Source organism: Talpa europaea, assembly GCF_964194135.1.
Source record: "Talpa europaea genome assembly, chromosome: 6".
In the NCBI taxonomy this organism is placed as follows: domain Eukaryota; kingdom Metazoa; phylum Chordata; class Mammalia; order Eulipotyphla; family Talpidae; genus Talpa; species Talpa europaea.
Genome location: NC_140072.1, coordinates 55,228,417 through 55,255,400, shown reverse-complemented (window position 1 = coordinate 55,255,400; position 26,984 = coordinate 55,228,417). Strand labels below are relative to the sequence as shown.

At 54.2% G+C, this 26,984-nt stretch overlaps 1 protein-coding gene across 9 annotated transcripts in view; it reads right to left on the bottom strand.

Annotated features, from left to right (window-relative positions):
• Positions 1-5,586: 5,586 nt before the first annotated feature.
• Positions 5,587-26,984, bottom strand: part of SFXN5 (sideroflexin 5) — a gene marked incomplete at both ends in the record, with an annotated part of 107,423 nt that continues 86,025 nt past the window's right edge. For 3 of the 9 annotated variants that reach the window (XM_084234331.1, XM_084234333.1, XM_084234338.1), the window contains 2 exons: positions 5,587-5,818; positions 21,421-21,538. In XM_084234331.1, coding sequence (XP_084090457.1) covers positions 5,741-5,818; positions 21,421-21,538 — 196 coding nt within the window. Of the gene's footprint in view, positions 5,819-15,367; positions 15,425-21,094; positions 21,539-26,984 lie in introns of those variants that run through there. The other 6 variants (XM_084234336.1, XM_084234337.1, XM_084234330.1 and 3 more) reach the window with 4 other exon arrangements.

Sequence of the window (26,984 nt, the reverse complement as noted above, 5' to 3'; positions counted from 1 at the left end):
TATTAATTTGCTAGGGATGCCACAGCAGGTCCCACAGGCTGAGTGGTTAGAGCAATGGACATTTATTTTTCTCACAGCCCAAAGTCTGAGATCAGAGGTCAGCAGTGTAGGCTCTGTCTGCGGCCTCTCCCCTTGGCCTGCAGATGGCCGTCTTTGTGTTCACAGGTGTTCTTCAGGTGCATCTGTGTCCAAATCTCCTCTAATGAGAACGCCACACACATCAGATTAGGGTCCACACTAATGACCTCGTTTTACCTTAATTATCTCTTTAAAGACCCTACCTCCAGTCACATTCTGAGGTACCAGGGGTAGGGTCTTCAATGTATGAATTTGGGGGGCACAATTTGACCCCAAACACCTCTCTTGTGGCTAAGCCTTCTGAACAGCTTCCTGTTTCTGCCCAGCCCTCAGGGATGGGGGCTCCTCCCTGCCCCCCCCCCCCAGACATGCTGGGGAGTTCCTTTAACTGGCTCCAGGTGCTTCAATAAATGGCAACCCACCAATCCCGACCTGCCTCCTGCGCTCCAGACAAGCACACGCAATTGCCTCCTAACAGCTCAACTTGGTCGTCTCATAGAAACCTCTAAAAACTTGTAAAATAGAATGCGTTACCTCTGCAGACTTGCGCTTCCTTCTCTGTTTCTTGGTTTGGAGAACCGGCATTGCCATCCATGTGCCCAGTGGGGTGGGGGGGAGGGCCATCTTGATTCCTCTCAGCCATGCTCCCCACAGTCAGTCACCAAGAGCTGAGCAATTCTGAGGCTCTCCACTTCTCTCCATCCCTGTCGTACCACCTGGTCCAGGCCCCACCTTCCCTTCCTCACCTTGACCTTCAGAGAGGTAGCTCAGCTGGACTTGCCAGCGTCTCACGTAGATCCTCACTAACCTCCGCTCTGCTGCCATGTGGATTCATTTCCCTACTGAAAGGCTCCAGGGGTGCCCAGCTGTCCTTGGCCCCACAGTAGCCGACCATGACCTCTCCAGCTCCCTGTTCTCTGTAATCCTAAGGCTCATGGCTCATCCCTGGAGCGAGCAGTGCCCTGCTCACATGTGAACTGGAAGAGGACCGAGGGCAGCTCCTTTCCCTGACTTCCTTGCTGTGTTTGCCTGGGGCCAAGAGTGGACGTCTGTCCATTCATCTGCCCCACCTTCTCTCCTTCCTTCTCTACTCCTCCACCAGGCGAGGGACTGGGGTGAAGTGGGAACCCAGATACTTCTATGGCTGAGGAGGCGTCCTGGTGGAGAAGGACCCAGGCGCTGGCCCTAGACAAGGCTGCCAGCAGCTACTTCAGGCTGGGCCTGGAGGATGAACACTTCTCAGCCACTGTCCTGAGACACACCTGGTGTTGCTGGGAAACAAGCATGTGGGGGTCAGATCTAATAGGGGGTGGCTGAGACTTTGCCAGTTGGGGGTGCTAATCAGTGGCAGGGGGTGGGTGAGATGGCAGGAGCAGCAGCAACCCTGGGCAACAAAGGTAAACTCCATTCTGAAAAAGAGGCTGAATTCCTTAGGGCCTTGGGAGAAGGTCCCTCGTCATTACCCTCACCCCTGAGCACTCTGACGTGCCTAACCATGGCCGGAGTGGGAGGAGGGAGGCCCTAGGGGCCAGCAGTGGGGCTGAGGGCTGGTTGGGGAGGCTGCATTCCTGGAGTGTCAGTGATCCCCAGGCTGGGCAGGAGCTGAGCCCCAAACCAGCTAAAAACAACAAACAGCTCCCAGGAGGGATTTGTGTCTGTTCTGAGAGTCAAGGATTTCCGCCCGGATGGGGGCTGTGGCCAGTGGGGCTTTTAGCAAAGAAATTCTCACTGAGCAGAAGGCCCCTGACCTGGAGGTATCACCAAGAACAGACCTCTCCCCTGTCCCTTTCTCCTCACCCACCCACTCGCCTAGAGATGCCTAGCACCCCAGGCATGGGGAGGCAGCAGCCCCTCACATCTTGGAGGTGCATGAGAAGAATCTGGATACCTCCACTGGCTGCTCCAGTCCTTGCACTGGGGCAGTGACTGCTGTTCTCGGCATTTCATAGCTTATGATACTTAGACTCTGCCAGAGCAGCCCTGGCTCAGAAATGATGTCCAATAACTAGCCAGTCAACTGAATGGGTAGATGGAGGGAGTGAATGGCTTGAAGAAACATTCATGAGAGGGTCCACTGGGCTGCTGACCCCACCCACCGTGATAACCTCCCTCTCTCACACAGCACGCTGCATGCAAGTCACGCCTTCTCCCTGCAGGGTGGAAGGTGCTGGGAGGTCCAGCCTCACCCCTTCACTACTTTGGGGCTGCCTGAAAAGGAGGAACTAGATAGAGTTGAGGGTGGCATGAGACCTGACTCTGCGGGCTGTGAGGAGGTGGGAAGCAGCAGAGTTCTTGGGGCCGGTCCTGTACACTGTGGGCACCAGGTCCCTTTCTACTCGGCTCAAGCCTTATCATGAAGCCCCTTCTGGCCCCAGGACATCTAGGACCGGCCGTCCCTCCCCTCTCCCCTCACCCAGTCCCATGAGTATAAACAGGGTGACAATCTACCAAAATTTCTAGACTATTCAAGTTCCTTGTGGTGGGGTCCTCTCAGCTCTCAGCAGCTACTCTACAAAGAGGGATCCTTTTGTGGAGTTTCAACTCACCCCCTTTGTCCCACTTTCACAAGTTCTTCCATCCTTCCCTCTCTCCTTCCCTCTGGGCCTCCCAGCTGGCCCGAGGCCTTCAGGAGCCAGGGTCTGCATCTTTCTTGGGGTCCTTTCTACAAACCCACAGGTGGCCTTTGTCTTGTCCTGCTGCCTTTCCACACTGCCACTGCTCCAGCCCATAATTCACAAGGCCAAGTTCTGGTGCTTTAAATCCATCATTTATTGCCCACAGTGCATTAGTATTAGGTAAATCACAGAGACAGACATTTTTCTGAGAAGGTTAAAAAGCTACCACCAAGTCCCCTGGGTGTGCATGAGGCTTGTGTGCTGGTGCCTCACTCACATGGCCCAGGGCTGGAGAACCACTGTTTCTGTCCTCTGGCCCTCCTACTTCCCAGGACCCCATCCTCCTCACAGGCCAGAACCCCCACACAGGAAATAAGCTGGCTCACAATCAGGAAGTGGAACAGGGTCCATTGGGCATCTGGACTCAGGGACCATCTTGACATCTTGGGCTTTTGGTCCCTATACCCTCAAATTGCTCTCTGGAAATGGGAGAAGGGCCTTGCCAAGCTTGAGGGAATGTTTTAAGTGACCAGAGGAGGGTCAGGCAGGTACCTCAGGGCTGGAGAACCACTTGCAGGCGTGTCCTGGATTCTGGTACTGCTGGCCAGCCCTACTCTGTCTGTGGGTCCAGGCTTGGCCTTCTCCCCAGTCATGAACCGACCTGTCTATGAGGCCTCAGAGTAGGGGTGGATGTCAGCTAAGAGTTTCCCGCGGTGTTTTCTGCAGTCAGATTGGGACCTTGCAGCATGGCCCCCTGAGGTGTTGTCACCTCCCATCCTGCCCCCTACAGGAGGGTTCACCTAAGAGTGCATTTGGGAGCATGACTGGAAATCATCTGGGAGACAAAGTAAGAAGCTTATGAGATGCTGAGTCCACAGGGCTAGTGCAGGGCTAGAGCAGCCAGCACAGAGGGGAAGTTGGAGAAACCCCAAATCCAGGCCTCTGGAAGTGGGGGACAGGGGCTGGAGTAGGCAATTTTGGTCCCAAAGTAAAGTGCACAAGAACATGACCCTATGAAAGGAGGGGCAGGGTGAACTTGAAGCAGAGAAGGACACAGCCCTCTACTTTTCAAGAGAACCCGGATGTGCCCAATCCCCGTCGTTGGCACATTCACATTGTGGTGGGATTAGCTCATGAACATGCCCCTCCAACTCTGTGGCATCCTCCCTGCTACAGTTTTGTCCTCTGTGCTGGTCTCTGTCTTTTCCGCTTCCTGAAGGCCAGGGGTTGGTGGGGGAGGGCATGGGCTGCTCCTTGGGACAGTGGGAAGACCCTTAGGGTAGCATCCTGCAGAGCTAGTTGGGGGTGCCATGACCTGGCTGGGAGGTGAGGGCAGCAGGGACTGTGGATTGAACATGGTGTCAACTCCTGTGAAAGGCCGTCACCCCAGCTACCCCTGCCCTAGGGGTGGGGAGAGCCTCTTGGCCACACCCTTGCTGCCCTGCACCAGCCTCTCCCTGCAGGTGCCTGCATCCCCTCCAGCCAGACCTCTCCTCAGGTGGAGTCACCGGGGAGGTGCAAGTCAAGGACTCCATTCCACTTGAGTTCAGGTGAGGGGTGCACTGAGGCTCATGCTCCCCATTGTTTGGACCTTTCAGGCCAGGGGATTACTTTGTTCACCCTTGCCTCAGGCCCTGCTTTCTTCAGCAGAGCTCTCTCCACTTTGCTGGCCTGCCAATGAGAGGGAGACAGGGCCAGCAGGAAGGGTCCTCGGAGGCCCTTGCATCGTGAGAGAGGGCATGCGGGCATGGCCCCCCACCCAGGCCCAGGCCTCCATGATACTTCCTCCTTCAGAACTGGAAAGTGTTTGGCAAAGGTCAAGTGCTCCCAGTATGTGGGGACATATAAAGGAGGGCAAGGTCCAGGTTCTCAGACCAACGGCTGGCCATTCCCCAAGGGGCCCGCCCCTTTCCCAGTCTATGTCCCCACTGGGGATGTGCCTGGAATGACCAGCATCTGAACAAGACAGGCAAAATGAGCTCTAGCTGGAAGAAATGCTAAGAACTCCTGATCCAGACCTCTGGTTCCAGACAGGGAGTAGAGGCTCAGAGAAGGGAATAGACTTGTCAAAGGTCACACAGCCGGGTAGTCTGGAGCTGGGGTCCTCTGTTCCTAGGTTGATGTTGCCTCTCAGCTACGTGCCTAGAGTTCTCAGGCACAAGACACCCTTGCACCCCCAATCAGAAAGCAGTGGGTGGGGCAGGTGGCCTCGGGGACTGGAAAGAAGATCTTCCTATAGCAGCTGGAAACCAAACATCTTTCCTTCTTCGGGCTTCCTGCCTGGAGCTGAAGTCATCTCAGGAGCCTCAAGTAGATCAGGGCTCCATGAAGGGTGACCTCATTCCCACCTTGTCACTGGGCTTCGTGCAGAGGGACTGTTTCCACAGGTGCAGCATGGATGCAGTCTGGCCAAGTTCAGAGCCAGTCGCTCACAGAATCTTCCAGGGGTCTCCAGGTCTCCATGATTTCCTGGGCTACCTCCTGACGACCTTAGTCATAGCTGGTACATCTTGTGACATGCATACCACCCCTTGTCCCCTCCCCAGCCCAGCTAGTGAGCCATCGGGCCTGGTCACCATATCTTAAATCCACCAGCCCAGCCACCAAGCCTACCCGGCCCTAGGCCTACTCCCACCCCCACTGCCCCACCTAATGCAGCTGGGCAGCTGCAACCAAGGCTCAGACTTGCTTCTGATAAAAAATAAAAAAGAAACCAAAGTATAAAAGGATCCTAATTCTATCCTGTGGGCACTCTACAAATGTTTCAGCTTCACACATAATTGTGCTGAGTAGAGTTTTGACAACCCCAGGTAAGGCCCAGAAATGCACTTGATTATTCTGTATAGGAAATGTGTCAGAACTCCTCTCCCTTATATTAACGTGTAAATAGATTAGTCTCCCTACCACTGTGGGTCCAGCGCTCCCCCAGGGGGCCCGGGTGGCAGGGTCAGCTTGCCCCTCCCTGCGGGTGCAATCCAGAAGACTTGGTCCCCACCCCAACTCCCCGGCCTGGACACCGCTCCATCCCCAGGCCCCCCTGCCACCACTCACAGCCCCTTGTTATACACCACTGTCCGGCTGCTGGTGGCTCGGGCAATCTCAGGCTCCAATTGGGATGTTTCGATCTGAGGAGAGAGCGGGAACAGAGAAGAAACGGTGAGGGGAGTGGGAAGTAGGGGTGAACGCGGCTGAGTAGCAGGCAGGACCACCCCTTGAGTGAGCCCATGTGCCACTTGCTGACACCTTCTCTACCACCCTCTACCACCCTCCGGCGAGGCCTCGCAGCATCCTTTCCAGCCCAGGTCTGGCCTCCTCTGACAGTGTGTCAACACAGATGATCATCCTAGATTGTGGCCTCTGAGTTCTGTGTCGTCCTTCTCTGCAGGGACCTGCCCCCGGGCTGCACATAGTCACCATCAGGGCTGCTGGCTGGACAAGGTCACCACCCAGGGTGCCACCCAGCTCCACAGCCAAACCCCGACCCTGTTGGAAGCCATAGTCTCCTCTCTTTCCAGCACGCCACGCACTCTCCCTTTCTGCCTTGAGACCACCAAGACATGAGTCCCTAAATGCCCAGCAGCCCAGTCTTCACATCACTCCCTTGAACCTAGGCACTGGAGTCATCCTTTCAGCCGCTCTGCAGCCCCCAGGCCTTTCCAGCCCTGACTGGTAGAAGCCCGGCTGTGGGGGACCCCAGCATGTATCCGCCTCGCTCCACTTGAACCTGCTAGAGACCACTGGAACTCACTGTCCCTGACTCTGGCTGAACACGCACAGCAGCTGGCAACTGCCTTGTCGCACCTCCTACCCCGGCCCCCAGCCACACTGTCAACGCCCTCTCCCATCCTTCAGAGGCCACACGCAGCTTCTCTGTGCTCTTCAGTCACTCAGACCTCAGCTCCCCACTCACCCTGAGCTACACACCTTCCTCCTACTTGAGGGAAAATCAGAAGGCACCAGAAGGAACCCTGAACCTCAAACCCTCAACCTCAGTCCACACTCTGCTCCACACCTGCCTTCCCTCTGCCCCACCGGAGCCAACCCTCCCTCAGAGACCCCTGGTCTCTCCCCCCAACGGCAAATTTCTTTACTTCATTGTCTGCACACCGCCCCCTCCTCACCTCTCGCTGACATTACCGTCCACAGTAAACGTGGCTTCTGGTTTCACTCTACTATATGAAAATCTTCCCTCCCAGGCCAGCGCTGGCCTCTTTCATGTGACATCGGCTGGACACCCTCAGGGTCCCCAGGGTTCGGTCTCACCTTTTCTCTGCACAGACCCCTGGGTGACAACTGGTAACTCCCAGATCTGAGGCATCTCCCACAATGTTTCTGCCCCCAGAGCTCAGGTTGCCACCAGCTGCCGGCTAGACCTGCCCGTGGATGTCTCACAGGCGTCCAAACTCCACCCATCTGAGATGGAACTGAGTTCATCACCTCTTGCTCCCCAAATTGGCTCCCCACACCCCCACCTATAGTGCTTTGGCTAGAGACCCAGGGGCCTCCTCGCCTCCTCGCCCCCCCTCCCCTCAAGCCTCGCCCACTCAGCCTGTGCCCTGGCGCCCTCACCCGCAGCGCAAGCCTTCTCAGCCACAGGGGTCACACTGCCCTCCGGGACCCAGCCCAGACTCCTGCGCTACCCAGCCCCTGCCTACCCCTCTCTGCCAACCCCCTGGGACCGAGACATGGGCACGCCAGCTTATTCTCAGTCTACCCTGAGTCTGCCAGAGCTGACCCCTTGCCACTTCTTCCTCTCCTCTCCCACACCCTGCTTTCCCTCGTCTTCGGCTGATCCTCTGGGTCTCGGCATTAGACACCGTCCCTCACCCAGGCCGGTGTGGCCGCCTCTCCAGGTCCCCACGGCTCCCTGCACTTCTTGTACCCGAGTTGTGTCACATGGCCTCGGGGGGGAGCGGTCACTCCTCTCTCCACTCCTGTCCCCCCTTGGATGGCAAGCTCCACCCTGCATCCACAAAGCCTCGTACTAATACACAGTAGACATTCAGGAGGGTTGAGTAAATGAGTGGGAAGATGAGGTACAGAAGGCACTGGGAGAATAAAGTCCCCCCAGAGGCTCCACAGTAACTCAGACATCACCTCCGCAGCTCCAGGGACTGAGCCTTGGGGATGCCTGAGCCCCCAGCCAGAAGGAGGTGAAGGGAAGGAGGTGCTACCTGTGTGAGATGGCCCCAGTCTGGCAACGGGCCTGGGTGGAGTTAAGGAGGCACCAGACCTTTGTAACTTAGCTCAGCTGAGCTTGGTTCCAGGTACCTGCAAGCTGTCAAACATGGCAACCCAGGGGAGCAGGCAGAAGGTGCCAGAGGCTGGCTCTACCTTCAGAGAATTGTCATACCCAGGTGCACAGCAGAGGCCAGACAAGAGGGAATTTGGTGTGGCCTAGAGCTGGTGGGCATGATGGAGTTCCTGGAGAAAGGGGGACCATCCCCTGTAGTCCATGGTCCCTCAAAACCCAGGCTTTGGCCACTTGAAAGGACCAAGGAGACAAGAGCTAGGCTCAGGGCCCAAGTCTCTTCCCTACCCCCTCTCCTCAAACCACCTCCTCCCTCCCCACTCCTACTGGCCTCTGAGTCCCCTCCACCCCACCAGCTCCCCTTGTCCCCACGCTGCCACTGACACAATGCACAGCGCCCACGCTTAAAAATCTAAATGCTTTTGAAAATGTTTAACCTAGTTAGACAAATTAGCAAAAATTTGTGCAAAACAATTTAGGTATTTAAAATATTCAATGTTTTTAAAAAACTGGAAAACTGTTCTTAGCTTTCAGCTGCAAAAACCAACAAAATATAACATCCCAGCAATCTTACCATGAGGTGTAACATAACCCTTCGGGAAAGCTGTTAAACAGCTACTGAGGCATCCTGGGAAATAGCACTTCATTTATTCAAATGCACATATGTCAGGCTTTTGCACCATATGTCATTCCAAGCTATTTACAGTAATAATTAAATCTTAATCAACGTTTAACCTCTGTAAAATGTTTGAAGAATCCTAATCACCCTTCAGACTGCACTAATGAAGGAGAAATATATAAACATAAAAGGAAAATGATGCATAGATATCACGCTGGAAAGAACAGTAATTGCAAAATTGTATTTCTTTTAAATATAATCAGTAAATGATGTAAAGTAAGCCAAGGAGTATTTTAAGTTAAGACATCTTGGATGTCAGAGGTGTGAGCAGCTAATTTTGTTCTGCTACCCATAACAGATGTAGCATATTTTATTTTAGTGCCATTATTAGCAACTTCCCATGCCGGCTTTCACTGAAGCACTGAGGCCCGCATTAAAATCGGAGAGGCTGCTCAGCACCGCGGCGCAGGACCCAGGGGCCAGGGCCACGGCCCACTCGGCCCACTCCCTGGAGAGCGCTGGCCCAAATGGAGACCAAGGCCTCACCCTCCCAGTAGCGGCTGTCACAGACCCAGGTCCCTCTGGACTCCCCATCGTGCTGAGGGTAGCAGGTAGGAGGGGATCCTGGGGGAGAAGCAGACAGTAAGAAGGCTCCGGTGACAGTGGCTGAGGCCTCAGGAGCAAGGGCCTGGGGACAGAGCTGCCATTCAAGGCTTTTTCCTCTTATTTCAATTTGATTGACCCTCAACTCCGCAGATGTTTCTGGCTGCCAACTCCACACGGCAGGGCTGGGCACACAGAGATGGACAAGACCAGCCTATGCCCTTGAGAGGCTCAAAGTCTAGGGGAGGAGTCAGACAGGCAAGCAGATGGATCGCACGGAGACAGACAAAGTGCCATGGAAACTGGGGAGGGGATAGGAGATTACAATTTATTGATGAAAGAACAAGGAAGGAAGACTTCTCAGAGGAGGTGAGCCAGGAAGAAAATGGAGGATTTTGATGAGAGGGCAGGAAAAGCTTGCTGGGTGAAAGGAAAAGCTACTTCTGGCCAGCATGGGCTGTTTGGTGTGGGCAGTGTTGGGAATGTGGCAGGGAATGGTAGAACAGGCAGGCCCCTGCAGGCCGCATAAGGTGTTAGCATTTTATCTGAGGGCAATGGGGAGCCATGGAAGGATTTTGAGCAGGGGTGGGCCACACTCCAGACTTCATTTCAGACAGGCCTTGCTGGCGATGGTGGGTATAGAACATGAACTGGGGGTAGGTGAGAGGGCAGCTGTGGGAATCAGAGAGGCTTGAGGTCCTGCCCTACAGCGTTGCCAGCGGGGGCTTAGAGGGGGTGCGCTGGGTATTCTTTCTGAAGATGAAATCCATAGGAGTTGATGACCAATTCCATGTGGGGGTGAGAGGGAGGTGTTGAGGATGACTGTGTGTTGGATGACTCCTAATTCTAGCTCGGGAGCTGGGGTGGCTGGTGACGCCATTCTCCGAGGCAGGGAACACGGGAGGGGCCGGGTCGCGGTGGGAGGAGGGCAAGCTCGGGTTTGGCCACCCGAGTCCCTCAGGTCAGGTGGAGAGGCCAGGAGGTGGCGAGTCTGGGTGCTGGATCCCCGGGTAGTGGTCTGGGCAGAGGAGTGAGCCGTGGATGTGGAACACAGCCGGAGCCCCGAATGGAGGCGCTTGCCCAGGAGAGCAGATGGAAGGGGACGGCGCCAGGCCTGGGGAACAGGCACATCTGAGGGGCGGGTGAAGGGAACAAGCCCATGATGGTGTTTGGGGGACCAGCCCAAGGAGTGGAAGTGGTGACAGAGGGAAGTCACAGACACCAGGCTGACAGTTTTCGGTGGTCCAACGAGGGCTGAGAGGCTTTGGTCTTGGCAGCGGGATCTGGTGACCTCCAGAGTTCAGATTTCCTGACCTCCACTCAGTGCCCATGCTGGCCACAGCCTCTTTCCATCCTAGGCCTAGGACCTCACTATCTTGAGGTCTCATGGGTGTCAGAACTGTTGGGGGTCCTCACCGCTGGCCCAGTGAGGGAAGTTGGGTCTTCCTTGAAGAGCACCTCTCTGAGGTGTGGGGGGCCTGAGTCTCCCCCCAGATATCTCATCCAGGCGACCCTGACATAAATAACTGGGACTCTGGTACTGCAGGAGGACGACGGAGTGTCTGCTACAGCCCTAACAGCTCGGGGTCAGAGGCAGGGATAGCTGTTCCCGGGGGGGGTCCCCTGTGGTGTGGGGGCCTGAGAGGTAGGACTAGAAGCAGGCTTCTGTGCCATGCTGATGGCAGAACAAATGGTGTGGGGGGTCACAGTACCTCACGGTGGGCTGTGGTGAGGGGGGTGCCAAGGCCTAGGGAGAGAAAGGGCTGCAGCAAGGCAGGCTGCACCAGTCCAGTGAAGATTAGAGCTGGGTGGGAGCAAGAGCTTGATTTTGACCACAAATTAGTTCTAAGGGGCATTCTCTGGAGAGAAAGTGGCAAGGAGAAAGGAGGCTGGGCTGGGAGTGAGTCAGCACCAGGCTACTGGGAGGCTGGGAGGTGGTGGGACAGGAGAACCCGTGGTGAACTCCTTCCCAGGCACTCAGCAGGCCCCTCATAGGAAGGGGGTGTCTAGAATGGGGAGCTAAAGCTCTGGAGGGTAGGGGCTGCAAGGATCAGTGAGGAAATGAAAGTTATCAATAAGCACTGGCTGATGGTACCCTCCAGCCCGAGAACTAGGGGTGCCAGGAAGAAGTGGTCATGTTGGGAACACACCATGCCATCAGCAGAGTCCATGGCAGAACCTGCACCCCACTTCCAGACAATCTCCTCTGGATGCCCCCCCCCATCAGAGCCCCAACACTATCCTCCTGACATAGCTCAGACCCTGGATCTGGATACCCCCTGACTCAGGTTGCCTCTAAGGTCAGAGGTAATAAACATGAAGCACCAAGATTAGTACCACGCCAGGGTCCTCCAAGCACTCCAAGCCCAACTGACCCCAGAGCCCCCTAGAACAGCCTGACAGCCGTTTTGGTGGTAGGGGAAGGGTTAACCCTGAGCAATTTGCCTGTCTCCTGGCTCATCAAGGGTGGGGGGCCAGAGTCAGGAATGCATTTGGGGCCACCTCTGCCTCCACAGCCTGGGAGCACACACACACCTGCAGCCAGCGGCCAGCAGATAGTTTACATATTTGAACCTGGAGCTAAGGTGCCGAGACATAAACAGGAAACTGGATCCCTGGCCTGTGCCCCATTCTCAGCGGCTTTTACTTACTACAAAGAACTTCCTCCTCCTTGCCTTTCTTCTGCTGGCTTTTCTGCCTCCTTTTCAAAGGCACAGGGCTGGGGGTGGGGTGTTCAGCTTGACCCTATGACATGACTCAAAGCCATTTCTGCTCCTGGCCAGGGGTCTGGGCTTTTGAGGGTCCACAGGTGGTGGAGACATTGACAAAGGGTCCAACACCCAAGCTGGCACTTGAGGCCTGTGTGCCTGAGGCCTCTGCCAGGCCTGGCGCCAACTTGCCTATTGGGCAGCCACATCCCACCCTCTCACTGGGACAGGGGAGGCCTTAGGTCCCTACTCAGGCACACACATCCAGGCCCCATCTATGGGGAAGCTTTCCCAAGTTTTTGGAGGACACTGGTGTTGAGATGGGCTAGGGAGTCGCTGAGGTCTGAGCCTGGACCCCTGGGTCAGGCCTCTGGTGCTGGCCCGGCTTTTCATGGCAACACCTTGGCTAGATAGTCAGGCCTTCTGTGAACTTCTCCATGTTCCTCACCTACCACTGCTCTCTATTTCTACTATATTGTATGTTCAGACTTTGAGACCTGAGTCCAACTATATCTTTATGTTCAAGACTGCCTCTTCCAGGAAGCCTCCCTTGATCTTCTCAAACCAAATTCATTGCTACCACCTCTGCTGCCCCCCTGTATTTGTTTTCTTCTCAAAATGCAGACCAGTTTGGTTTTAACCAGCTATGAAAACAGTAGTCCTCCACTTCATCCCACCACTCCATGGGCCACCAGAGGCAGCTCAGTATCTCTGTGCTGGTCCTTGATAAAAGCTGAGTCAAGCCAAACTGGATCCCAAGAGCAGGGATCCCATCTCATCTCCCTTGTGTGATGCACAACCTGCTAATGCTTAGAGCCCCCTCCCCATTTGGGAGCTCTGCATTGTGCCCGGTGCCCTCTGGTGGACCAGCCTCAAAACATTTTCTGTTGTCTATCTTCTCAGCCCAGAGGCCTCAGTTTCCACACATGTGCAGTGGGAAGATTTTCTACCCCCTCGGACTAAGATGAGGGTATTATCAAGAAGTGGATGACAGAGCCCTTGGCAGCTTAGAAAACCTATGAAATGCTGTGTACTAAAGGCAGGACTGTCCTGCTTGCCAGTGTCTCCGCATCACTCATGAGGCTGAGCCTCTGATGTGGGCCAGGAATGTTCTAAACACTTCATACGTAGCAATGCTTTCAATCCTCTCCACAGAAACTGTGCAAACCAAGCTGTGCCCCCTCCTGTCCTGAATCCAGTTAGGTGTTCTAAAAGGCCCTAGAAAGGGACAGGCCGGGAGGCAGCCCTGATGAGGCCTGTCACTGGGGCACATGTGTGCACATTCATGGGTGTGCTCATGTGAGGGCCTGTGTGCACGCGAAGGTTTGGGGTAGGGGGGGTGTGGGGAACAGGCAACATGACAGGTGGCGTTGGCGTTCCTGGGCTCTGAGCGACTTTGCCATTCCCATCCGTCCCTCCTGGGGGGTCCTGTGGGCAAACTCCAAGAAAGCAGCGGGCGGGAAGGCGGCAGATTTCTGATGGCAAAAATAGCCTGCTTCAGAGTTCAGTAGGGACTGATTAAACCAGAAATGAGAAAAACCCCAAACAAACATCTCTAGGCAAAGTAGGAGATGGATTTGAGATGGGCAGGGAAGAGCACCTGCTCTGGGAGAAGGTGAATGCCTATGGACTCAGGAGGAACATAAAGCCCTCCTCCCTACACCCCCAACATGCCTCTAGCTCCACATCAGTCCTAGAAGAATGGGAGAAGCAGGGACCAACAAGGTGAGCTCAGAGGAGCTATGAGCTATAGTGGTAAAGAGTGCTCTACCTTAGGGAAACCCTGTGTGTTTAGCAAGGGAGAAAGGAATGTTGTCCAATGGAAGGAGATAGGACACAGGAAACATATACCACTAGAGTCTACATGTGTGAGGTGAAATAGATCCTGGTGAAGCTCATCTGGGAGGACTTCCTGGAAGAGGGGTTATTTCTAGAGCAGCTTGACTGTGGACCTAAGCTCATACCTGATTTTTCCTATTCTTGGTTGGGAGTTCAAATGCTCTCTCAGCGAAAAGGAGGCAAGCTGGGAGAACCATTTGTTTTTGGTGGATCTATAGCTCCCAATCAAGCTGGTTCATCAAAACCACCATTTTCCTAAGGGCTGGTGATGATGGGAGAGAGATATTCATTATGGGGCTGGAGAGTGGGGGCGAATCCACAGTCTTTCCTCATACAAGGAAGGTATGCTTCTTTGTTTCTTAATTCCAAATGCTGGAAAGGGGAGCAATAAGGGGTAGAAAGGCAAGGAGTCAGGAGGCAGTGGCTGAGTTTGACCCTCAGGTTGCTCATATACAGTGTGGGAGTGGCCTCTTAGATCCACACTCTGGAGTCAGGACAAGACTTGACCTATGAATGGTACCAGGACACAGGAGGGCCTTAACTTTCTTCTAGAAATGCCTCCTAGAGCCCTAGACCCTCTAGGCCTGAGAGCTGAGTGAGGAAGGGCTAGGCTGAGGGGGAGCACGTTGGGGAGGTTTGCAGGGCTGACATGGAAGGCTCTAAGCAGGAAGCCCTGGGGGACTCTGATTAAGTCTTTTCTTCCAGTCAAGGTGTTTGGCAGAAGCTAGAGGGGCAAAGGGAGGGAGAAGATGGTCTCCCCTGCTGAGGTGTCAGGGAAGGCCAAAGGGCAGGGGCCACACACCCGTAATAGCAGCAGAGCAAACAGGCCAAACAGGAAACAAGCCTGCTGCTGGTGAACCTGACTCCTTGTCCCCAAGCGGCCCCACAAAGCTGATACTAGGGAGAGAGACACACATTTGAGAGCCCCCAGCCCTACAGCAGCAACCCAGGGCCCCCTCCTCCACCTCAGCTCCGCCCAGAGGCATGAAGCCACTATCTGTCCAGTGCCCCATCCCAGGGCTGGGAGGACAGATGGAGCAGAGTGAGGGCCTGGGAGCCACAGACCCATTTCAAAGTGAGTAGGCTCTGTCCATTCACCATTCAGCACCATTTATGAGTCACGCTTGGCCCCAGAGGGTGGCTCTCAGAGGGCACCCTCATGTTTCTGAAGAGACACTCTGGGATCAGTATTTGACCTTAAGGTCACCCAATGCGCTCTCAGCTCTCTTAACTCCTGAACCATGGCCCAGTCTCGTGGTTTCATGACCAGGACCTCAATGCGCTGAGCCAGGAGGGAGCGTAGTTCCCACCCCTCACGTTAAGGCTGGGGAAACCGAGGTCTTTGAGGAAAAGGCCGGGGTCGTAGGAATAGTTGAGGCTGAGGTATGCCAGTCTTAGTGGAGGAGGGCAGGCCCGGGAGGTGGTCCCTGGCCCAACCCCAAGTAGGGACAGGGCAGAGCCCCTAGTGGCCCCTACTCCCCCAACCTCACCCATGCACAGAAAAGCCCCACCTTTTCCTGTGGACACATTTCAACCTCACGAAATCAGCTAATTATTGACAGTTGGTGAAGAGGAGATTTCACTTTTTCCTCCTGTTAAACTGCTCCTAATTAGTTCCCTGTCACCACGGCTGGCTCGCCCGCCGCTCGCCCGTTCACGCGGTAATCCCGCTGCACAGTGCCTCATTAACCTTTTGCTCCTCTCCTGCCGCCTGCCAACAAGATGAAGACAAAAACAGATTGTCGAACAATGGCTCCTGCTTGTATGTGCAGCCCTGTTCCCCAGCCCCCGAGCTCCCAGGGGGAATAGTTGGGGGGGGGGGAGCGAGAAGGGGATAGGGTGGGGTGGGGCCCTGGAGGAATCGAGGAAGGGAGAAAGAGGCACAAAGAAAGACAGAGACAGGCAGGGGCACAGGGAGGGGGTCTTGGCCAAGACACTGCTTCTTGCTCCAGGGAGACATGAGGTTCATTAACTGGCATTGGAAGTGCTCCCAGGTGGGGACACAGGCTGTCAGTTGGAGACACACTCACCAACCCCAGCCCAGCCTCTTGTGGCAGCCAAGCCCGTGGGCCCAGAGACTGGACCCTGACATCTCCCTCAAGGGACCTGAGGCACATGTGTGCGCACGCACACATGTGAGAGCACGTGCATATGAGTCCAGAGGAGTCCAGAGATGACCACATTTGCGTGAAGCCCAGAACCCCAAACTCCAGAGAGGGCTGGTCCAGAAAGGCCCCACCATACCGCAGAGACGCCCCCACAACCTGCCTGACCTCCATCAGCCCCTGCGCAGGCCCTAGCATGGCTGTTTCATTTTCATCGTCACCATACCATCTCCTGACAGTTCTTGTTTAATGAGTTTCTGTCCACCCCACGGACATGGATTCCGGCGAGGGCTGGGGGGCTGGGTGAGAGCACTGGAATGCTTCTACTGATAAATTAGCAGGGAACCATCTGGGGCTCGGACTTGGGCCTTCTCTTTTTATAGTGATGTGGGGGTGGGCTGGGGAGAGTTCTGGAATCCTTTTGCTGGGTACAGAGTCTGTTCCATCATTACCAACTTTGGACCTAGGGCAAGGTCCTTAACTTGATCTGCTTTAGTTTCCTTATTTGTAAATGGAATAATGCTGGTATCTACCTCATAGACTGTCAGGTTCTAGACCCCCATTTCCACATCATGGCCAAACAGGCCCCTCAACTTCGTGAACCCAGGGACCCGGTGGAGGCCAGGCCTTTCCACCCAGGCTATGTGCATTCCCTCCCTGTTTCTGTCCTTTCTCCAGCTTCCTGATCCCCATCTCACAGAAGCGCAACTTTCCACTTCTCAAATGGTTTCCTATGCCTGAGCTCACTTGCTTAAACAAAGTGAGAACAGAAAATTGATGACCACCTCCTCCTGCACTGCCCTGGCTCGTTACATAGCGCAGTTGTCAAGTCTCATCCCCTCTGTAGTCGTCCCTTTGCGGTGGGCCCCTCCTCCTTGGAACATGCTCACCCTTAGTGTCCAGGAAGCCACTCTGTTGGGGTGTCCCCCATGCTCCTGCCTTTTCTTAATGGCTTTTCTTCCTCCCAGTGACTTCATTCCTTCTGCAACTTCAGTTCCCCCCATGAACCAAAGGTCCCATATCTCTAGCCCTGTTTCTCCCCAGGTCCAGAGATGCACATGTTTGTCTAGGTAACATCCCTTCATATTCAGGCATAGCTCAGACTTGAACAGCCAAATTTAATACAAGCACACAGAGTTCCCAGCACGCTGCCTGGACTGTAGGTGCTTCTATTAGGCAGACACTATTATTATTTGCCATTTTAATATTAAAATGAGCAGTTTAATAGAGACTACAATAGTTTGAAAAGAACAGATAAAACTGTGTCCCCAGGACTGAGTTCCTTCCTCGACCTTGGGTCAGTGGGCCGGAAAACCCCATACCAACCACCACACGCCAGCCATTCTAGGAAGCAGTTCCTTAACTCCAAGCCCCTAATTAATCAATTAGCGTTCCAGCGATTACTCCTGTTGACAACCTTGGTGACTCTTGGCAAGGGTGGGTCAGCCCAAGCAAGTCCAGACTTATTGTGGCAAATCCCACTGGCTTCTGGGATGTGAGACATGGTCCCCATACAACAGAAGAAGCACCTCGTTAGAGAGAATTAATTGGGAGGATGAATGCGAGGGAAACAGGTCCTCTCTGCCAATGCCGGCTGGCTTTGGTGCCACAGGTCACAGAGAGGCCTCACAACAACTCATGGTGCCCAGGCCCACCTGCACCCTGTTGGGGTTGGTCAGGTGAGGAGGGGCTTTGAAGATCATGTCCCTTTCCTCCCTTTGCAGAGAACAAAGACTTACTACGCCACGATTATATTCTTCCCAGTCTAGACAAGGAGGCCTGGCGACACCCAAAAGAACTGCCTTCCACAAGCACTTGAGGCAGGCCTGGGGCAGAAAGGGACCAGACCTTGACTAGGGCCCATTCACATAGGCCACCTCTTGGGGTGGGCTAGAGGCCCAGCAGAGGTGCAGTGGCCACCTCCCCATTAACCACTCCAGTGGAACACCCACCAAAGACCACAGCACTCTAGGCTTCCCCACACAGGGTGGACCACACCCCTGTTCCTGCCTCTCTCCACTGCCCCCGGTGAATAAGCTGGTCAAATGAGGAGAGGAAATCCACCACTGAACGCTCCGATGCGGTGTTTCCTGGGATCTCTGGACTGGGATCAGGCTCTGGGATTTCTTCCCATATCAGCACCTGCTTCTGTGACTTTGGCTGGTCTCTTGGCTGCTCTGGGTCTCCACATCTCCAGCACAGACAGGAGGGCTGTAAACTGGATGACCCTGAAACTCTTCTGACAGCAATGGTCTCCAATCCCACACAGGGGATCCACTCTTCTGGATCCTGCCTCAGTGCGGGAAGCTCTTGCCACGACCAGCTGCTTTCTGCATACGGGGGTGCCTGTGAGCACAGGGCACTTGACCCTCTCCTAGAACAACTCAATTGTACAGAGTGCCGGCCCCACCTTCCAGAACAGGGGTGCCAGGACCACTGAGAGTGCCCAGGCTCCCTTGCTCCCACCTTCAGAACTTCATGCACGCTGGAGCCCTTGCTTCTACTTGGAGTCTGCAGGCATTGGGTCGCAGCAGTCGTGGGGGGTGGAGAAGAGGGTGGAGAGGGGTTTCCTTGGCTTCATCACAGGCTGGGCCCCCTGGGCACGAGGATACAGCTGGCAGTCACCACAAACCGGGCTTTCAGTCCCATACTTGGCCTCCCGAGAGACACCCACCCCATCACAGTTCCCCCCTGGAACTCTAGGGCTCAGTGGAGGGAAGCAACTCCAGTCCTCACCCTCCTAGGACTTGGAGCTGGAGATCCCCACCTCCTACTCTAAGATCCTGGGTTGCCAGTGCTCATAGATGAGTGTCATTTTCCAGGTCCCTTACTAGCCTTCCCTGAGAATCTTAACCCCTCCCACCACCTCTCTGTAGGCCCTGTTTGAAGCAGGGTTGGTCCTGAAATCCCAAATGCGGAAATGCCTATCTCTGGCCACAGCCTCTATCTTCCCTGAGCACAGTTACTACTGATAACCACCTTCATTCTTTGACCCCCCCCCCCCTTGGGTCTGCTGCTCTATCAAACCTTGCTTTTCCCTTCAGCTTACTCACCTTAACCCTAATCAGCTAAGATTCTAGGGTCCACTGCAGCTCCCTACATCTTACCAACTTCCAGAATGCCCTACCCAGCATGATGAACCCCCAGCAAGGTTCTTCTGAGCTGTGCCTCCTGGAGCCGGCCCCCAGGGCTAGGGAGAGAGGCCCTGGCCACACCCACACACGAGTGTCTCCCTCCTGCCTCAGCCAAGCCCTCCCAGACTTCCTCGTCACCTCTCACTCCCATCCTCCCCTTTGAATGTTTCAAAGCTTCTCAAAGACCCTCAAACCTTTCCCCTCTTCCTCCCTCGGAGTCATAAGAGTCATAAGACGATAAAAGCCATCAGAGCAAATTCTTCAACCCCTCACCCAGGAACCCCACCCCCAACTCTGTCTGCCCAGTCACCCCACTAACTCAGGAAAATCCCTAGTCTCTACCTGCATGGGCTCTGCCTCCCCACCCCCCTCCCTGTGCCTTCCCTTTTGCATTTACACCAGCTCCAGTCTCTCCCCTTTAAAAAAGAGAAAAACACCCAGAGGACACAGAAACATCAATTCCAAAGAGCACCTGCACCCCAATGTTTATAGCAGCACTATTTACAATAGCTAAGCTTTGGAAACAGCCCAGATGCCCAAAAATAGATGACTGGATCAAAAAGATGTGGTACATATACACCATGGAATATTACTCAGTATTCAAAAAAGATAAACACATGCAATTTGCAGCAACATGGATGGTGCTGGAAGGGATCATGCTCAGAGAAATAAGCCAGAAAGAAAAAGAAAAATACCGGATGGTCTCACTCATAGCAGGAATCTAGAAAACTTAAATAAGGGATCAGGAAAAAGAATAACTATAAGAAAGAAAATATCCAAATCAACAAATAACTAGGAACCAGAGACACTCTTTGGGGGGTAGGGGGCGGGGAAAGGAGGGCTTGGGGTCAAAATAAGGGGGTTGTGATTGTATGGGGAATATAAAAATAAAATTTAAATTAAAAAAATAAAATAAAAATAAAAAAGAGAAAAACAGGGGCCTCTCCTGGTGGCCCAGTGGTTGAGCGCTGGGCTGTGAAGCTGCCTGCAGCCTCTGCAGCGCCAGTTCGATCCCCAGCCGCTGGGTCCCACATAGCGCGCAGACCTCTTCTGCCGCCCGCTGCTCCCCTCAGTAGTGTATTTCGTCAGTCTGCCTGTTCTGTTCCCCATTCTGGCTCTGGTGAATTCTCTCACCCTCCCACACTTCTGACTGTACCCAGTGCTTGAATAAATAAATTTAAAAAAAAGAGAGAGAAAAACAAACAAATAAAAGCTTCCCTTGATCTCACATCTTGTTCCAGCTGTGGGTCTGTTTCTCCTTTTTCCCTTGGTGCCAAGCCTCTGGACAAGCCGGCCGACGCTGGTTCACTTACCCGTCAGCTGGGCCCCTTCCCCTCAGGACAGGTTTGCCCTCATTGTCCGAGACGCCAGTGGACACTCATCAGCCTCAGAGGCTTGATGCCTCAGGAAGGTCAGACTCTGCAGACAATCTACCACCCCCTGCCCACTTGGCTGTGTCCTTCTTTCCCTGGTCACCCAACTTGGACTTCACCTTCTCCATGGAGTCTCTTTCTTCCACCAGAGCAGCTCCTGGCTGATCCAAGCCCATCCCTCTCTTTCATTACTGTTTTTTTTTTTTTTTTTTTTTTTTTTTTTTTGCTGGTGGCTTCTGTTCTGTCCCTCCAGTCCTGTCCTCTCTCCTAGACTCCAGGCCCAGGGCCAGGTCCCCACAGGCAGCTCCACTTTCATGTTCCCCAGGCTCCTCAGACCCATGTCTCTATCCATCTCAGCACGCTGATGATGTGGTTGTACCTACATCTGCCAGGTTGCTCAAAAGCAGGCAGCTGAGCTCATCCTGCAGGCTCCTTTTCCCTCACACATGCAACCTCATCAAATCCTGATGAAGCTGCCTCCTAACTGTCCCTGCAAGGACTCACTTCTCCCCATGCCCACTGCCAACAGCCCTGTCCACTCTGCCATCCTCTCTCTCTGGGTGCCTCCCGTTGGCTGCTTTCCTACAGAGCACCAGCCTGGCCTCACAAAGCAGTCATGGGCACCACTCAAACTCAGGAGTTCTGCAAAACCAGTGGTTCTGCAGGCATAGCCCTTCTCAAACATTCATTCTCTGCTTTGCCTCTAAGTTCCCAGCACCACCTGGCCCAGGCCCCTTTCCCTGGTGCAATTCATGTTGGTCACTCTCTGCTTACTGTGCCTCAGCTTTTGGAGCATGCACTGTGCTGCCTCATCTAGAACCTTCAGCCCAGATGACCCCAGCCTCTGTGTCCCCTCCACCCCATGTACCCCATCAACTCCAGTCCACCCACCAGGCCTTGGTGAAATGCCACTTCCCTCTGGGCTCCATTAGGGCCTCACTGTGTGCTCCCATCCTATCACTCCCCACCATCATTTGCTACTCTGGCCTGTACCCCAGCTCTTGTATAAAAATAAATAAATTTAAAAATAAAAAAAAAAAGAATAAACAAGCAAGCCACATCTCTCCCTGCCCTTGAGCCCCTCCTCTCACTGACCTCTGACATCTGTGGGAAGAGGCTGATGGCCAGCGGCAGGGCCAGGCCGAAGGCTGCCAGGCACACAAGGCTTTGCACGGGGAGGAGCAGCCTGGGTCGTGCCTGCAGGAGAGCCGTCCTATAGGAGAGAGAGAGAGGCGTGCACGCGTGAGACCAGAGATAGGCAAGCTGGCTGCCAGTCACCACACTCATCCTGCTCAAAGTCCCAGAGCCAGGGCAGCCTGGTTCTGGCCAGTACCTGCCCACAGCTAGATAGCTGTAGGGGAATTCTGCCTTTGAGGCCTTCTCCAGTCGGCACCCCTCTCCCCAGGGCCTGTCTTGAAGGGTATGGGTGGTTGAACTCTTGTTCAACCATAAGTCATCAGTGAATACCTGAGGGGCACTCACACCACTGCCTACAAAGAAGGCTGATGTGGAAGGAGACAATAGAGGAGGCTGTCAGCCCCTGCTCCTGGGGGTGGGGAGAGCACAGAATTGTAAGATGGTCCTTAAAGACAGTACATAATGAAATAATTCACAAGTCAGAGTAGATGCCAAGTCCAGAGGAGGAGACAAACCACACACACGCATGCACACAGGCACGTGCACCTGCACACACGCATGCATTCATATACAGGCACACATGCAGGCACACATAAAACTGGGAGGGGATGATTCACTTCTGTGTCGAGACAGAACACACCCTACAGCTCTAAGAGCCCCACAAAGAGGTAGTGACTTGCCCCAGGGCAGCTCAGCAGGAGGCAGGCAGGGCCCCTGACTACCCTACCCGCAAGTGCAATCACCCTGTGCTCCTAGCTCCAAGTTCAGGTTCATCACCAGCACATCACAGCTGATGCCCTTTCTCCGTGGCAAGCTTTGGAGGTGGGTTCCTGGACAAGAGAAGGGTCTGAAAAACCTTCCTCTAGGGCACTGGGTCTCCCAGTTCCCAGATAAAACAGGTTTTCCAGGCAGAGAGGGCCATACCTGCTGGGAAATACATCATCATTTGTCCATCAGAGCTTTATGTTTTGCATAATCGAGCAGGCCCTTTAGTGGGGACCACCAACCCTCTACTTGGGGAGGCCTGGAGCAGGCAATGCCAGCAGGATGGACTATTCATCACAGCTTGTTGGGTGGACACTAAATCTGACCTTGACAACCAAGTAGCCTCCTTGTGACCGAGACATGCTCCTGGGATGAAGAGACATGTCAGGGCCCTCTCCCTCCCCAAATGGAGCAGGGCTGGCCGTGGTCACAGGCTGTCCTCGGAACAGGCAAACCCCACAAGACCTTCACCCATCAAGAGCACCTGGCCCTAAACAGACAACAAAATTAGGGCCAGCAGTTCTTAAAACACCCCCCCCCCCCCAGGGACAGGAGGAGGCTGAAGAGCGGCCTCAGGACCACCACCCTATCTAGGCAGCTGGTTAAAAATGCAGACTCCCAGCCTCACGAGATTCTGATTTAGCTGGCATTATACCTAGGAATCTGCATCTCGAACAACCCTTTATGAGTCTAAAACAGGTAAATCCTACACCACACTTCTGAGAAACCCTGGTCCAGGATGATCCTGTGAAGATACCAATAAAGACCCAACTATTTGTATATTCTATTCAAGGCAAAGGCTTGGACACAGGAAGTGCTCAGCCATTATGTGTGTTATTATTACTGTGGCCTCTGACCTTGTTAGGGCAGAAAGGAGGGAGGATCCTGGTGGAAGGGCTGTCCTCTTGCCCCTCCCAGTAACCAGGAACCCAAGATCTAACAAGGTGTCCTGTCAAATGAAGCCCCAACTGAGCTATTTGTTTGGGGTGTTTCCACAAGATGAAGCACAACAGGACAAGATGCCTGAATCAAGCTCAAGCCCATCTGACCCCTCCATCCCAGTCTAGTGCTCCCATCTTCTCTCTTACCACCAGGGGAGCCCCACTTCCCCACAGGGATTCAGCTCCCGGCTTCCTGGGCTCCCATGGAAATAAGACTAACACGGGCTCAGAGATTGTTTCAACACAGGTCAACTTCCCTTGCAGCACAAGGAGGTAGTACCCACGGGCTAACTCAGACTTGTGCATAGGCCAAGAGCCCTGGCTCTGAAGAGACGGCTCTCCTGTCCTCATGGCAGGACTGGGACATTAGTCCCTGCCAGTTCCTGAGCAGGGGAGATGGCATGGGAGGGTGTGAAGTCCCGGCAGACACAGTCCCAGGGTCACTGAGGGCTAGGACAGTGACAGGGAGAAGAGTGAGGCCCCCTCCCAGGGTGAGGACAGACTCCCTCCCCCCTCCGTGGGGGGCTGCAGCCAGGCCTATCTGTCAGGAGTGGCTGGCTGACGTCTCCACTGGGCAGGGAGTGCAGGGAGCCCCAGGCCAGTGTTCCCAGCTGGCAGGACAGGCCTGAGACTGCAGGCCCACAGGAGCCTCTGAAGTCCCAGCCCGGAGCAGGGGAAGAGTGAACACAGCAGGACAGGGGGAGGGGCAGAAGGAAGGGAAATGGCAGGGAGGGATTGGAAAAGGCAGCAGGGGGAGTTAAAATATGCAGATGGAGAGATGTGCGAATGCCTGGGAGAAAGAAAAGACCCGGATCCCATGGAATGAGGGAGGCTGGGGAGCTGCCTCAGGAACCACAGTGATGGGGGTTGTGGCCCGAACCCTGACTTAGCTTAGATCCAAGCTGGCATCCCCACAAGCTCCAGGACCAGGGGTGCAGGGCTGGGGGAAGCGAGGTTGCAGGGACAGAGCCTGGCGGCCCACCGGGTCCAGCCCAGGCACCTGCCCCTGAGTTAAGGGAACCACTCAGAAGGGGCCCAACCTCCCAGGCCTGGGTCTAAAGCCAGCTACAGTGCAAGCCTGAGGCAAAGAGGGAGGGAGGTTGTGTGTGCATGTGTGGGAGTATGTGTTTATGTGTGCGGGGGCGAGAGAGCATGCACACCCCTCAGAAGAAGGCCCGTGCTCTGGGGTGAAGGTCCTCTACTTCTGACTCAGGGCTCTTTTCTTTTAGTGTCAGTAAAGGGGGCACCTGAACATGCCACACTCCCTCCTCTCTCATCCTGGCAGGAAACCCAGAGACCCAGTGGATGAGTGCTCCTCCCGCAGAGGATAAACTGAGGCCAGAGCCCAGCCCGCTGCCACACAACAGCTTGTCCCCCCATTGCTGTGCATTCCCTCAGCACTTGGAGCACAGTTTTAGTTGGCACTCCATTAATTTGCAAGTAGACTGCTTTGTAAGTGTTCTTTTGTCTTTCTTCCCTGGCTGTCCTGACTCCCTCACCCAAAGGGGTTTCCAGAGGGTGGGGCTGCCTCTACCAGCAGCCTCCTGAGCAGAGGCCCTGTCACCCTCACCCCTGCCTGTAGGCTATGGGTGCTCAGTGGGGTCCTGCAGAAAGCCCAGGGGCCTGCTGGATGGTACAGAACACAAAACCCCAGAGACCAAATGTCATCATTCTCCAGGTGGGAAACTGAGGCTGGCCCAAAAGTGGTGGAGCAGGAACTTGGATTTCCTTTTCTTACCAGAAGTTCTGCCTGGTGCTGTTACCCTGTGCTGCCTCTCCCATCAGACAGGGGCACAGTTCCCCAAACATGAAAAGCAGTAAATCTTTGAGGGCTCAAAGTAGCTCTTGTTCATCTTGACATTCCTGGGGCAACACAGGATGGACTCTTCCCCTTGCCAGAGACCCCCATGAGTTTCAGGGAAAGATCAACCAAGTCAAAGCTTCTAGGAGATCTGACCAGCTCACCTGTTTCCACCTCCCGGAAGGGCTTCTACCGAGGCAGAGGTGAATCAGAAACCTGGTAGCCCAGACTCCTGGTGGATCCAGACTGGGGAGGTTCAGAACCAGAACAAGCTCATTCTATCTTTCAGGCTACCCAAAGCTCAATTTGAGCCCCCAAGCCAATGGGACACTAATCATCGTTCCACTTGCAGCAAACCCAACGCAGATGCCAACTGGGAAGGCTTCAAAGACCATGCTTTCCTCCAGCAAATTCCAGGTTCAAGAGTCAGTAGCCTAGAGGACAGATTCCCTACCTTCCTCAATTTCTGGCTGTCTCCTGGTTTCGGGGGGACAGCCTTAGTTCATGCTGGAGCTATGTTGCTGCATGTATAAGGGTTGGGGCACAAAAGCAACTGCTCCCCCAGGATCTGTTCATTTTTGCTACTTACATAAGAGATGAATTTTCTTAAATCCTGGCACACCATATACCCTGCCCCTGGTCAGGTACAGTGTGCACCTTCCCCCCAAAGCACCTACACATTTTGCTTCTATCAGGTTAGACTCTTTGATGTCTACACAACTCTGACTAGAAAGCCTTCCCTTCTGCAAAAATCCTGCCCTGTTCCCAGATGCAGTCACAGCCCCTCTCCACTGCACCAGTCTTCTCTGCTGCTGGGCCCATAGAGCTCCCATGCCTCAAGGTCACCTTGACCCTGTTGACACACTGCCCAATCCCAGCTGCAGCTGACCTATGTGTGGGTCACACTCATCTCCCTTTCAAAATACAAGCTTCCTGAGTCCAGACCCCCAATCTGCTCTGCCCCTATCTCCACACAGGACAGCACCTAAAGACATGCTGGTCATGTGATGTGATCTGAAGCCCAAGAGGCAGCCCAGTTCCAGGGCCACTCCTGGCTCTGCCATTGTTTAGCATATGACTACAAGCACATGATGTAACCTCTCTTGGCCTTCTTTTCATCATTCCTAAAATGGGGACACCATACTTAATCTCATTGCACTAGTGCAAGGATAGAATGAGCTCATTCACTCATTCAACAAACACTTACTGAGTCCTACCATGTGCAGGAACTGGTAGATGCTGTGCAGGACAGTGACAAAAAGGAGTTTACTTAGATGCATGGAGATTACATTCTAGTGGAACAGACAAATAACAAACAGCTAGATAAGAACCCAGATATCTGTAAGTGCTATGAATGAAAATAAGGCACGGTGGGGAGAAGAATGGTGGGTGATGGGAAGGTCAGAGAGGGCCTCTTGGAGGCCCTGGCTCTTGGGAAGAGTCTGTGACCACCTCTGGGAGCAGGGTAGGATTTTTGCAGAAGGGAGGGCTTTCTAGGCAGGGTGTGGGCTGTTTTGTAGACATCGAAGAGTCCAGCCTAATAGAAGCAAAATGAGTAGGTGCTTTGGCGGGGACGGGGACATGGTACCTGAGTATGGGCAAGGTGTACTGTGCACCAGGATTTAAGAAAATTCATCTCTTACGTATGAAGCCCTAGAGGCAGCCAATATTGGGAAGCCTCTTGGGAAGAGACCTGGCTGTCATTTATTAAGTGTTTAATAAATGTTGTTGCTGTTATGGTTCATATTGTGAGAATAAGTTCCCCAAACTGGGGAGAAGCCCTAGTCCCAGAGCCCAAGATGGAGGCCACCAAAGCTGTCCATATCCTACATTGCCCCCAAGCTCACTGCTTTGAGGTGCCCCCTCCCAGGCCAGACTCACAGTGGAGAACCTTCACCTCCTCACTTTTCCCTGCATCTCCAGGCCTTTCTTCTTGTTCCCCCACCTAGAATCCTTCCTGGCTCATGCTATCCTAGCCTCACCCTAATCGAAGGGCCTGCCCAGCCAGCCCTACC